Source organism: Crocodylus siamensis, chromosome 4 (genome assembly GCF_052110815.1).
Source record: "Crocodylus siamensis isolate JL-2025a chromosome 4, ASM5211081v1, whole genome shotgun sequence".
Lineage (NCBI taxonomy): Eukaryota > Metazoa > Chordata > Crocodylia > Crocodylidae > Crocodylus > Crocodylus siamensis.
The window spans coordinates 241266195-241279506 of NC_143398.1; the positions used below are offsets into that span (position 1 = coordinate 241266195).

The window sequence follows — 13312 nt, forward strand, 5'->3', positions numbered from 1 at the left end:
GAGCTACTCTTCCCTATTAAAGATGAGGTAGCTGCAGTCTGCTTCACTGTATGGCAGATGAAGTTTTGACATAGCTAGGTCAGTGGGGAAGACAACCTTTTGGCAGGTGTGCCAGTTAGCCTCACACCCTCCCCAAGTGTCGTCTGATCCCTGCTTGATCTGCTGCTCTGCTTTCTGCCCCCATGTTGCCTGTCTCCTCCCTGATCTGCTTTGCACCACACAGAGGCTGCCTATGGCACTTGGGGCACGTGTGCTGCACACTGGGCACCCCTGTCCTAGGTGGACAAAGTTAGCATGATCCAGGGTCAGCTGAAACATTTCACTTCTTGTACCTTAATTGGGAAAATGTCTTAGCATTAACGTTTCCTCCTCCTTGCAAGACCTAACTGCTGCCTTCCCTTATGTTTAGCCAAGGACCTCCAAAAGTAGTGGGACACTCCTCTGTGGTCTTTAGAGACTCCATGCTGATTTTTGGTGGAGGGATTTCGAGCTCCAGGCCTCAGAGCAGCCTGTGGAAGTACCATTTCAGTTCACAGACGTGGAGCAAGCTGGTTCACATGGCAAAGGTAAACCTGTCTTCTAAAATGTATCACTGCATCCTCGGACTTGGCAGTGGTTTCCAGGTGGCCCCAGAGGCCTCTTGTGCATCCCCTATTAATCACTGGAGTGAAAAACACAAAGACCATCGGAAGCTGCTGCCTGTCTCAAAGCAGCAGGCCTGTTTTGGCAGGTACTTTCACCAACAGCCAGCTTACAAAGCCTTCAGCAATGAGGATGTCAGTGAGATCGAAATGAAAACATTTAGCCAGCCTCTGGAGTCCCTGGGCTTGTGCGCGTTTCAAACCTCTGCAGATACAGAACTCTGTGCAAAGAAAACCACGAGCATGTCGTCCAAAAACAAACACCTTTCTCACCTCATCTCTTCAGAAAAAGATTTTGCTGCTACCGAGGTTATTGAGAAAAGGAGAGGAACCGAGCATCAGCCCGTGAGCCCAACGGGCCTTGCCAATAGCAGCCAGCCTGATATTCTGCTCCTCATTGGGGGCAAGCCTCTGTCTGGGCTCTGTGAAATCTCCCTCTGGCACATGGAGCTGGACAGCGTTTCTGTGGCCCACACATAACGGGTGTGCTGTCTCTGGTCTGAACAAGAGTAACCAGGAAGTATTAGCACTGCTTGCCTTTTGCATGCTCAGGATAAGAAGTCTTCCAAGCTTCTGACCCCAAAACAGCTTTTCAGTCCCTATTTGTGCCACTGGTCAGGTGCTGCAGATAAGACTCTGAAGTAGGTGAAAGCAAAAATCACAGCAGGTCTCCTTGCCCCCACCACCCTAAGAGACAAACATTGAAGTCCTAATGCCTATGAAATTACTAGCAACCTTGTCTTCTGGTTACTTGCAAGTGTGGCCAATATTATAGGCCAATGGACAGCAACCTTTTAAGGCTGCAGGGCTGGACTGACCCAGGTCAGGTCAGACGCGGGTTGCTGGGTGGGTGCAAGGACCCACCCGTCATTGCTGCCTTTTCCTGCACCTGCCACGGAAAAGTGATGATGTTCATGTATTTTCTCCATGCTGGCAGCAGGGAAAAGCAGTGGTAGCGGGTGGGTCCCAGCACCCTCCCACCCAGCAAAATGGTCCAGCAAGCTGGTGGGGGTGCCTTCCCTTCGGTGGGGAAAAAAAGTGGCAACAGCAGGCACAGGAGAAAGCAACTATTACTGAAGCCCCCCAGTGTCAAATGCCACTAAAGCCCCATGTCTGAAGGCTGGATCAACTCCTGCTGTGTTATTTATTAAGGGTCTTCTATGCCTAACAAGGGTTACTCGTACTGTAAGTTATACAGAGATCAAAGGCAACACCTTGACTTGCATAGTGCAGCCTCATCAAAATCCAGTTTAAGTTAGGGCAGAGTCAGATCTGAGGTTATGGCACAATGTCCAGAAACTCTCTGAAACTGCATTTTTAAAAAGCGCTAAATGCCCAGCATTTAGGGGACAGACTGCACAAAGTGAACAGGTCAGCAGAGAAGGTATACCACCCTTTTGAACCAAGAACACAGTATTAAGCTGGGAGGCATTTCTGGCTGTCATCATGCAGGGATTTGATTTGTTGCAAGTCTGGTTAAAAGCTGAAGGGTACAATAAGCATCTTTATTTCAGGCTAACAGGAAGAAGCAACAAAATGCCCTTTCTATGCAATGATAGCAACCCAGAGCACTGGGTTGCACGGGACAGCTCAAGTGGTGTTGAATTGCCTGGGACTGGTTACAAACACAGAGAGGATCGTTGGCAATCTGTGTCTGCATTAGGAAAGAGAAACAGGTGTGATCACTGTCCTGGGGGTGGAGAGCAGGGCTTCGCAAGCAGAGTTTGCTGGGAACATAGGTTTGGAGATTGCCACCGTCTGTTACAGCTGATTCGGAGAAACAGGATTTTGGTTCAGTCCTATATGCTGCAATCCTATCAGCAACTCCTCCTAATGGAAACTACCTTGCAAGGCCTGGCTTACTGGCCAACAGTACTATAGATACAGGGGAAAGAGTTGAGGCTTTGGGGAAAAACCAGCCTACAACAGCCATAAAATGAGGAAGAGAGATCTTGAATTGTTGTACTAAGGACTTGAGAGAAAACCTGGTGTTCAGTGCTGGACTCTGGCACCACTTTGCCTGCACTGGAATAAGGAACACAGTATTGGCTCCCCTGCCATAGGAAGCTGCTTGGCCCTAAAACTGTGCAATGTGACAAAACAAACCATAGGTAGGGACCTACTTAATTCGTCATTTCACAGAAATTGCCAAAGTCAGGCATTGTCTGCAAAATCTACAAAAAATAATAATTAAAACCCCAATTCCCATGGGAGCCAGCAGTCTTCATGGCCCTTGTGGCCCAGCCTTGCAGCCCACTGGGAGAGGGGGAAGCCACCTTTGCAAAGGGAAGCAAGACAGCAGCCACCCCCACTTCCCCATTGGCTGAGGGCTGTCCGTCATGTGGCCTCACCCCCCTCCACCAAACAGCAGTGAGGACAGCCATCTCAGCCAATTATTGGGGGGGAGGGTGCCCGCCCTGATAAGCCCATGACAGTAGCAGCTGGCCCTGCAGTCAGTACACAAAATCCCTGCACTTTATTCCCTTGTTGGCGGCTCCCAGCAATTTGAAAATAAGTGCGACCTGAGGGTGGAACAGATACCTGGAATTCAGAGGGACCGACATCATGTTCCACGACCACTTCATGACAGGAACCCTCTGCTGTCTGGGCAGCTGAGTTTCCTTGTGCTGTGCATGCTTGTATTTGTGGTTTCCTGCTGCAGACTGCCTTCTGAAGTGGGCTCAAGAGGAAGCAGGAATTGCTGACGGAGGTCTTACTACTGCTGGAGCAGCTTTCATTTCAGGGCTCTGTTAACCTTCATTGCAGCTAATGGCTGCGGTAGAGGTCCAGCACCTCAAGTAGCGCGAGCGCTTCCTCTCCTGGTGCTCGGTTGGACTTTTAATGAAATCATGATCTTATTGCAAAAAAAGGTGGGGGAGAGGGTGGCTGTTTTCCTCAGTCTCCCGGCAGCTGTTGACAATACATGCATGCACTTAAAATGAGGGGGGCAGGTATTCAGAGGGCTGCTAGTAGTTTAACTGTGACCAAGTTAGTAGTCATCAAAATGCAGCGTTGTCTACAGCTTTGCAATGGCCTGCGTGATGATCACATAAAACACTGCAGTTAGCAGCAAATCAGCACAGAAACAGACACTGCCCATCACGGACTGAAGGGGCTCATCCCTCCGCTGGATCTGGCTGCGTAACGGTAAGGCTGAAGAACACAGAGCCAGGCAGCAGGGAAGATGGCTGTGCTGGCAGCTGTCCCGCGCTTGTTCTGTGACTAAACAGACGACTCTTCGGGGCCTGATGCGTCTCCTAACAAGTGCTCGCTGTATAAAATGGAAGCAAAAAGCCACAACCAGTCTATTCATATTCATCTGCTCCAGAGCAGCAAATGTACTGCAGCATTGTGAGATGAGTGTTTAAAAGTTGACCATTATAAAATGAATGCGCAAGAACAGATCTGTCCATATTAACTAGGTCCAGTTATTCCTGTTCTTAGTTTTCCATTTCCTATTTCTGAGTGAGAACGTATTATCAACTAGGGAAGATTTCACTTACAAAATGCAGATATTTCTTTGTGAATGACGAACTAAAGGCACGTTTGTCGTAATTTCTTGACTCAGTAAAAGTATTTAAGTCAACCCTTTCTTGTGACCATTTTTGTTGTAATTCAGTTTGAAAATTATATTTTTTTCATACTTAGGAGATGTAGCCCTCAAAAATGCTTTTTGCTTCCTTTTGTTTTAACCCCCCTTTCCCTTAGTACTATGGCTGGGCAGCAATTTGGTCTACACACCACTCACCTTTCCTTGATAAGCAGTAAGCAGAATGTCCCGTATCCGCAAGTCATGATCCCAAATGGATTTGGATATTAAAATAATTAGTTTTGTTTTCTCTTCTCTCCCTTTGACATGTTCCTAAACTCAATTAGCAATAATTAAATTGTTTTTGCTTTTCAAGATACGGTTCTGGGTTTTGGGGGGGATGTTGGCCTCTCCAAGTGTTTGCCATGGAGTAATGAAGCTGATAGTGAAAATGACTGTACATGAAACAGAGCCCCAGAGGATCTCAGTTCTGCCATCTTCTCTTTGAAGCAGGAACGGAAATAAATGGCCTGACCATGACCATCCTCCTCATGGGTGAGGCAAGTTTAATCATCCTGGCACACCTCTTTTTAAACTCCAAGATGAGCAAGCCAAACTGCTTTTTACTCTGGTTTTCAGCTGAAATAGGAGTCTTACTCACTTGATGTTCAGCTTGAACATCTATAAGTTTTAAAGGGAAAGAGTGAAGGATGTGCACAGCACCAACATTTGGGCACTTGGGACATTAAGCAGTCAGCGTTACTGACAGTACACATCGGGGGCTGAAAGTCTCAAACCTTTCTCTGGACCTTAGAAGGTAAGTAATGGCTGAGAAAATGCTGACGTGGTAATGAGAGTCACCCATGCACACTTGCACACTCCCATCTTGCTCTGATTTTAAGGACAAAGAGGTCAAGCTTTCACTGGGGCATCTAATTTGATTTTCAGAAGTGTTCAGCCTCCAATAACTCCCACTGTAAAATCAAGCCAAGCACTTTTGGAAATACAGCGTGTAATGCGAGTTAAGCGCATGTTTCATTTCATTTTAGCTGAGGTCACTAGAGCTCAGAGAAGTCTTTGATGTGGCTCAGTCACAACCTGCTAGTGAAGAAGAGATAAAATTCTCTTATTAAGCCAAGTACTTCAAGCAACTGTCTTGAAGCTCCCAGCAAACCCTAATTTGTGTACAGACTGACGGTCCGGGCTGGGGCTAACCGGCTCCGATACAGGACTCAGGTTCTTTGACAAGGGGAGTTTGCTGACCTGCAAGAGGCCCTTCGGCTTGGATTTCCCTGGAACAGTGTTTGATGCCATTTCCTAAACCGGCCCTTGACTAACCTCCCCGCCAAAGGCATTTTTTATGGCTGCACAATTTTGTAGAAGTGGCACTCAAAGAACAGAGATCCCAAGAGACTGTTTTGCACAGATACAGTGTATTTAAGAGCTAAAATATAAACAATCCATGAATTCTGAGTGGACTAAAAATCATAGTTTTCCCCCATGTACAGACAGTACAAACTTCAGTGCAGTGCGGTGCCTAAAACAGTACATACATTGCTACGGCTGTGAAGCAGGAGGGTGCACTTTATTAAAAAAACAATAAATTACACATTGGGAGCTACTGCCAAGTCTGACGTAGAAAAGATAAAAACATGGTCATTAACGTGGCTTCCGACAAAAAGGTCTAGCTAAAAAAACAAAACCCAAAAACCTCGTGTACTTTAAAATAAGTTTGTCCAGTTTCAGTGGAATCGCATGTACGGAGGAGAGAACGAGGAGTGCGGTGCTCAGGCCACAATGTAACATGGATGGGAATGCCGGGGTAGAGGCCTCCCTTTACCTCCTGCGTACACGGAGGGATACCCGGTTCCCCACCCCGAGCAAGTGCAGCTGAGGCTGCCGTTAATGCCGAGTGCCGGAGCCTGAGTCTCAGTCCGGAAGAGAGGCCTGTCAAACTGTCTGAAATTCTCTCATCATAAAAACCTACTTTGTTTATAAAAGCAGTGGATTCCACCTACACGCGTTCCAATAATTGAGTCTACAATTTTCTTTAGAGCCTTAAAATTCAGGAAGAAAAGAGAACTACTGTGGACCAGAAATCAACTCCCAGAGCCTAAAAGACAGTAACACAACAATTCAGAATGTATTTTCCTGCTTTTCAAGTCCTCAGCTGGCAGGTTTACAGTGAAAACATTTTCTAAATAACAACCAACCAGTTTTCTTGAGTAGCCCGTGTCTCCGTCGTGGCGGATTACCATGGGTTATGCCTCCATGACTAACTGGACATTAAGAAAGATATTCTGCAAAGTTACAATAACCCCGCTGTTAGTAAAAAGCTGTGGATACACAGAATTTCTAATAATGGACTGATCCCGACCTGATTAACACCATCCCTCACTGCATGGCCAGGCGTTTGACAGCTGAGATTCAAGTGCCAAGGGGCACAGTTACTACCCAATGACCTCCACTGCAGCACATGGGCTCAACTTGGAAACAACCGCCCACTGCTGCAAAGGGGAAGGGTGGTCTCACTACAGCATTTCCGGCAAGAGGCAGGACCGCGTTAGCAGGGTAGCAGGAGAAGACTAATTGGGAAGGAAGACAACAGACTGAAGTCTGCGGAAAAAAACCAACACTTAACCCAGACTCTCACCGGATGTCCTTTCGGGAGCAGTAAGGGCTCTACTCGCTGGAGCTGGGTGTTCAGAAAACTCTCTATAATGGCATCCCAGCACAGGGACGTTTGGCTTCAACAAACACGCTGTAGTGCCCACTGCTCAAATTAAGCGTACACAACCTCGCCCTGTGTTAAGCCCCTGACTAGTGCTGACAGCTAAAGGGCATCCTTTAGTTCCAGCTTTAGAGAGGCCCTAGCAGCCAGTATATTCCAGGTCAGATATTCCCAGCAGGCAGCAGCACCGACCACAAATACACGGCGATGGCATCACTACATGATGTCTCCATTTACCTTCTACGAAGTGTAGGTTTTTCAAGCTGCTGTTCCCAGACTACCTGGCTGAGAGCAACACTAGAGCCGTAAGACTCATCATCTCCACGTCGTTAATCCAACTGGTACAAACGAGTGATCTAGTTCCATTCCTGTGATCAGGGCCTGTTCCAGGGTCCAGCTACCCTCTGCAAGGAGTTTAGTGGTGACATTTTTATTACAAATGATAAAAGAGCAGGGCTTTAGTTCTGTTTGTATTTTTTTTTTTTTTTTTACTAACCCCTGATGATGTAAAGGGCATGGACAATATATAACATGTAATTAATAAAACCTGGAACGGAGTCCAATAGAAACCCGGTTGATGGCTGTGTAATCGAAATGGAGTCTAAATTCTTGGGTTCTCAGCCCTGGCTCCTACGAAGTGCTACATCTGGTGTGCCGGGAGTCACCAATTTCCCAGTCTTAAAAGCAGTATTTTCTTGGAGCTTGTCACTGTTTGGCAGAGAGGTCAGTGTCCCCGACAGCAGACTTGATCTAGAGAAACACAAGTGAAGTAGGCACCGACTGCCTTTCTCCCCCCTTGGCAAGGGAAGTTTCTTAATGTTCCTGCCAGTTACTGACTTCAGTCTCCCACAGCCCATTAACGCGAGGAAGTGGAAAGGAGCTCCATGCCGTGTGCAAGAAAGGCAGTAATTCATACCTTAGAGGTGCTGCAGTTTCAGCATTTCATATTAACACTGTTCAGGTAACATACAGGTCACGTGGCAACTTCACTGTAGGGACCTACAAACTTGTCAGGTGACTGTGCTTACACTTACCGTTTTATAACAAACATCTGAGTGATGCAGCATCGCATCCGCGTTACCTACAGAGCCAGGCCACAATGTCCTAGGGACTAGAAACTCTAGGTTCCCGACTTGCCACTGGGCAGGTGCGAATTCAAAGCACTTCCTGACACCGGGGGGTAAATAATCGCTTGCCCGCTTGACACCTCTTGGTGTTGTGCCACTGACTTTGGTGAGGCAGGATTTCATCCAGCATTTCTATGCTGGGCACCTGAAAGTTGCTAATTATGGAATTTTTCAAGGCCTGTAAACATCCCGCTGGTAAATCCGGACTCTAGTCCCTTAGCCATTCGACTTTAGGGACCTACACACTTTGCCCACCACATACTGACAATGGGAAAGGAGGCATTTATGTAAGGGGCCCCGTCTCATGCACAATTCAAAGGGCTCCTGAGCCCAGGGCAAAGACTCAGTGAACAAAACTTGTTTGAATGAAAAAACCCAAAGCTGCCAGTTCTGTCCACTGATGAGACTGACACCTGCCCTGCTCCAGACAAAGGCTTCTGATGCACGAGCCAGGAAACAGTCCTGCCTAATCTGCAGCAAGGCTTCTCAAGGTAGAGAGAAGCCAGAGAAGCCCAAGCTTGACTGCAGGTCACGGGGGCCACAATCAAACTGGTGGTTAGCAGAGCCAGCTCAGAAGAGCACCTGACCCTGGAGGGGCTGCGCTGGAACCAGCAAGCACATGGCTTCTCGGTATTTCCTACAATGCAAAGGGTGGGAAGGAGTGGAGGAGGGACCTGGAGTCCCCAGCTCCTGCAGCAGTGTCTGGGAAGCGCTGTCTGTCCAGGGTGGCTTCTGGGCCTCGGTCCTCACCGTCGCTCAGGTTTCCTACTCGTCTCTACACCAGGCCAGGTGGGGCGCTGGGAGTGGCACGGAGCGGTGCACAATGACCAAGTCCTTTCTCAACACTCGTATGGCAGCAGGCAGATGGAAGCATTACAGCAGCAGCATCCATGACACGTTTCACATGCCGGGGAAGGCCAATGGGGACACAGCTATTCACACACACCACAGTGATCTGGTCCAGCGTTTTCTCCCTCTGTTCAGACGCATGCACAGCATGTAAGGAGGAGCAAGACGGCGCGAGTGAGAATTTTCCTTCTTTAAAAGTGTTCCCATGTACATTTTCTGTCTGTGAATAACATTCATACAATACAGCAGTGTGCAGACACCAGCCTGTAGCACAAGTCCCAAGGACAGAAACCTGCTCCCCTGCTGGAAAGACACGATCCCCACTCATTTCCACCAGGGCTTCCTGTTAGGAGACAGCACTGATAACAGAGGGCATGGAATTCACCTCACCCTTGGGGTCCTGTGGGACTCCAACTGACATGCCTTCGTATTTTCTTTAGCACCCATTTCTGTTGTATTTGAGTGCTCATCTCTGTGGTTTCAACAGCGGACTCTGCCACTTGGAGCTCCAGCAGCTTCTTTCAATTGGCCTGTTGCATCTAATACTACAAGTACATACAGGCAAAGCTTTCACCACTAGCCTGGGCAGGCGAGCACTTAGCAGCAGGCCGTCCTTTTATCAACTGCCTTCATCTACTCTGAGTGAAAAAAACAACTGCCCCAAAGTGACTTGTTCTCTTTCCACTCTCTCCTCCTCCCGCAGGGGCACAGGGGCGTTGGAACAGGGTTCAAGGAGACATTAATAACCAGACCGTGCAGATACTTGTGCCACAAGCCAGCCAGTCGAGCATTCATAAAACACAACCAGTGGAAACCGCCCCAGAAACAGCAATAGAAATCCAGTCCTTTACTTACAACAAAGAGAAGGGCTCCAGAGCAGCCCTTGTGCTCACGCCTTTCGTTCTCAGCCATCCAAACCTGAATGCAGGTCTATGCCCTAAAATATATCTAATGTGTTTTGCAAGTTGTATGGGACATTATGGTGTCTTAGATAACATGTGGGGCCTCCCTGTGACACTAGTAACACCAGGCTTCTGGGCAAGTTAATTCTCCTTTTCCTAGGTTAAAAAAAGCAGCTTGAATCCAGTTAGTCAGTGAGGAAAAGGATCACTGAGACACTGGATTTTTGGTTCTTTCCAGGGACCAAAGAGAAAGTGCAACGGTGATGAAGTGGATTAAGGCCAAGAAGGTTTGTCAGTGTTGACTCGAGAAAAACAGGATCATTACACAAAAGATTGGCCCTGGCTGCAGAAAACTGCCATTATTACTTTCAGCCCCAGTTAACAGAATGGCCACCAGGTGGTTCTATGAGTCCTTCTATTCCTCCTGCTGTCCCATAATGAAGCTTTAGGCCACAGCTTCTCATAAAGCTACAGGCTGGTATCACAGAAAACAATTTCCATTTACGTCTACAAAGCAGCAAAAGTTAATTAGACTAAGCCTAATGTGAACAGAATCTCTGCTAGATTTTGTTATTCAGGCCCAGAACTAGTTCCAGTGTGCCTATTTCCTTTCTCCCAAGAGAGAAGCTCATGCTTTTGTGGAGCTTTACCTCCTAGTTTATAGCATCAGTCCAGCTGAACTGCAACAAACTGAAAGTTTCCCCTTGAGGTTCTTGGCAAAGCAGCTGGTCACGTGTGGCCACCATTCAGCTAGAGCTTCGTCCCCGGTCGGTCCTGTCATAGGGCTCCTCAGAGAATGCAGGAAGTCGCAGTTCTCAGCGGTGAATCTCCTTCTGCTCAGAGTTCAGTGGTGAGTAAACATTTTGGCCTAACTGCAGGATCCTCTGCGACGGGGCTGAAAAGAAGAAGAAAGCAAGGCCTGTAAATATCCAGGTTGACTGAGATGTGCAAGGTGCTACCGATGGGGGAAAGATTTAGCAGTGCCCTAAGGACTAAGAGAAACAGAGGCCTGCTTGGATGAGTAAGGGCCTGCGACTGCTGGGAAGGAAGGACTTGCCTGTGGTGGGAGCGTACGAAGGACTAGCACCAAGGCAGCAGGGTGTCCTAGCTTTCAATAACTTCCAGGACTAGGATAGTTTACCTTCTCCAATGCTGTCTGCATAGGAAGGGCAGCATTTTAAAACACTACTTTATCACCAAACGTGAATACAATTCTCTATATGCTGGTACACGGACAGGTCCAAGAGCAGCAGGAGCACAACCTTTCTTCACAAGACCTTGCTAGCATTTCCCATTCAGACCTGAAGTAGCCACCTCGGTGAACAAGCCAGCAGTTCAGCCTCCATGAAACCTCTGGGATGCCAACACATGCCAACAAGGGCCGATGCTTGCAAGATGCAGCCACCTGCACACTAGGTGCGTGTACCACAGGATATGATTTTGAGCAGGACTATATATTAGCAACTTAGCTTTACTACTGAGAACGGGGCACAAGGCAAAGAGTCTCTTTCAAGGAGAAGTGAACAACATTACTATGGCTTCCAAATGCTCAAGATGCAGCCCAGTTCTGCTTCCAGTGGCTGCGTTCCCCTTGCATCACATACGGGGAAAGGCGTGGGATGGACTCTCCCTCCTGTATCAGCAGCACCATTGCCAGCCAGGAGACAGGTAGAGCATGAGTAGTGAAAGCAAGGAACAAAGGAGGAAAAAACTCACTGTGCTGAAGCCCAGAGTTGGGACTGCAGTGATGACAATCCAGAGCCCTGTGGCTTCCATGCCCTGCCACGTGCTTACACTCCCCACCTGGCCAGGGTTGTGCAGAAGAGCGTTTGTCCCGGCCTGCCAGACCCCGACAGTCTGGTAGCGGCCCCAGATTGATCCCAGATTGAGACAGTTATGTCGAGGATCTAGACCCGATCACCGAACACCCAGTGTTACGGGTGTGGTGTTTTGCAGGCCTCGTTTGCGCAGCAGTTCTGACAGTCTGAAATCCGCACCAGCTCTTCAGACAGATTGCGAGGCTCTTTCCCAGACCGTTTCCCACTGCAGTGTTTCCCTTTGAGGAGGAGAGCGGATGTCCTCTTTATATGACCAGCCCAAGAATTTCAGTGCTGCCATCGTAAGATCTGCAAGCCAAGCTTTAAAGCTATTTTTTGGCAATGTCTCTGAGTACATTAGTGGGTGCCCAAGTTCTACATTTTGGGCAATGATAGTTGTGGATGTTACGTCACCTGAAGACTTCAGAAGAATGAAGTAAGACCGAGATAGTCTGGGGACCATTTTGCTCTTATAAGCCTGCAACTCATCTGGACGTGGCTATTTCTTTCCCTCAACCCTTATCCTACCTCCTGTCCTGAGTCCACAAATGGGTAATAGCAGTATAGCAGCTGACTTAAGAGGCTCCTGGGGGTGTTAAAACCTCAAAGCTCCCTCTGAAGTAATTTAATTCACAAGAAACAATACTCAGTACTTACGCAGAGGTTCATATCTGCTGATCTTCAAGTTCTTGGCGCCTGGCAGTGCTTGTCACCTGGCTGGATGGTTTTATGTTGCCCCAGTAGGATATCAAGGTGCTTTGCAGAGATTCACAACTTCCCTTTCCTTTCCTATTGTACACGTAGCCGATCAGATTGCTTTGTCAGCTGGCAGGCATTACGGAGGTTATGCAGGTGGCAGATTCACCCCTGACCCCTCCAGCTGCATTCACATTACTCATTTCTGCTGTCTTTGCCTGATGAAATCTTTTGTTCAGAAAAACAAGTTGTTTTTACCAGTGTTATGTTTTTATACAGCTTTACTCATTGCCTCATCCACTGATGTATAAACTCTTAACTAAGATACAACTATGGGATGAAACAACTGTTTAGCAGCAGAGCGACTCTAGAGTCCAATTCAGAACAAGAAGTAAAACACGTTGCATCCAGGGAAGGATGGAGTCATTACAAGGCAAGCTAAAATGTGACCAGAACACGTTTTGTCCTCCTTTCCCGCCCCGCTACACACAAGGAGCCCTTACCTCACAAGAGCTTCAGCTGACCGCTGGGATGGAGGGGATCCAGATGACGAGGACAATGCCTCAGTGCTGCCTTTCACTGCCTTGAGAGTTAAGGCAACATCATTCCCTAAAGGCCCATTGGGAACCAGTCCACTCTGAAATGGGGAGACATAAACAGAGAACTGGGATTGAGAGCGTGGCCACAAGGGACCAAGCACATCTGTCAACAGCACCTATTCAACAGGCCCTAGAGTTGCAGGGGGCTTCGCCGAGTGAAAGTCCTTACATAAACTTTATAGAAAACAACTGCAATATAAACGCTGTGAAAACGTCATCGATCCATTTAAATAGAAATAATCCCAGATCTGTGCACTGTTAGATCAAGGCCACGAGCATATACTGTTTACACTGTCCCCTGTGATGTTTGACTCCCTTTGCTCAGGGCTGGACAAGGACATGGAGAGAGAGCATTTTCTTTGTTTATTGCCCAGATCCCAACAGCATACGACTACACACCTTGCAGACCCAAAGCCCCATC

General features: G+C 47.8%; 2 protein-coding genes across 10 annotated transcripts in view; one reads left to right on the forward strand and one right to left on the reverse strand.

The window, feature by feature from the left end:
• LOC149867733 (uncharacterized) overlaps nt 1–4991 on the forward strand; it is a 30292-nt gene extending 25301 nt beyond the window's left edge. For all 3 annotated transcript variants that reach the window (XM_090046051.1, XM_090046050.1, XM_090046052.1), the window contains exon 8: nt 410–4991. In XM_090046051.1, the coding sequence (XP_089902177.1) occupies nt 410–1121 (712 nt within the window). In that variant the 3' untranslated portion in view covers nt 1122–4991. The remainder of the gene's footprint in view (nt 1–409) is intronic.
• Nucleotides 4992–5589: 598 nt separating this feature from the next.
• EPB41L5 (erythrocyte membrane protein band 4.1 like 5) overlaps nt 5590–13312 on the reverse strand; it is an 81499-nt gene continuing 73776 nt past the window's right edge. For 2 of the 7 annotated variants that reach the window (XM_090046043.1, XM_090046042.1), the window contains exons 24-26: nt 12796–12929; nt 12254–12385; nt 5591–10674 (exon numbers count right to left, since the gene is read on the reverse strand). In XM_090046043.1, the coding sequence (XP_089902169.1) occupies nt 12262–12385; nt 12796–12929 (258 nt within the window). In that variant the 3' untranslated portion in view covers nt 5591–10674; nt 12254–12261. Of the gene's footprint in view, nt 10675–12253; nt 12521–12795; nt 12930–13312 lie in introns of all 7 variants that reach the window. The other 5 variants (XM_090046044.1, XM_090046041.1, XR_016442123.1 and 2 more) reach the window with 5 other exon arrangements.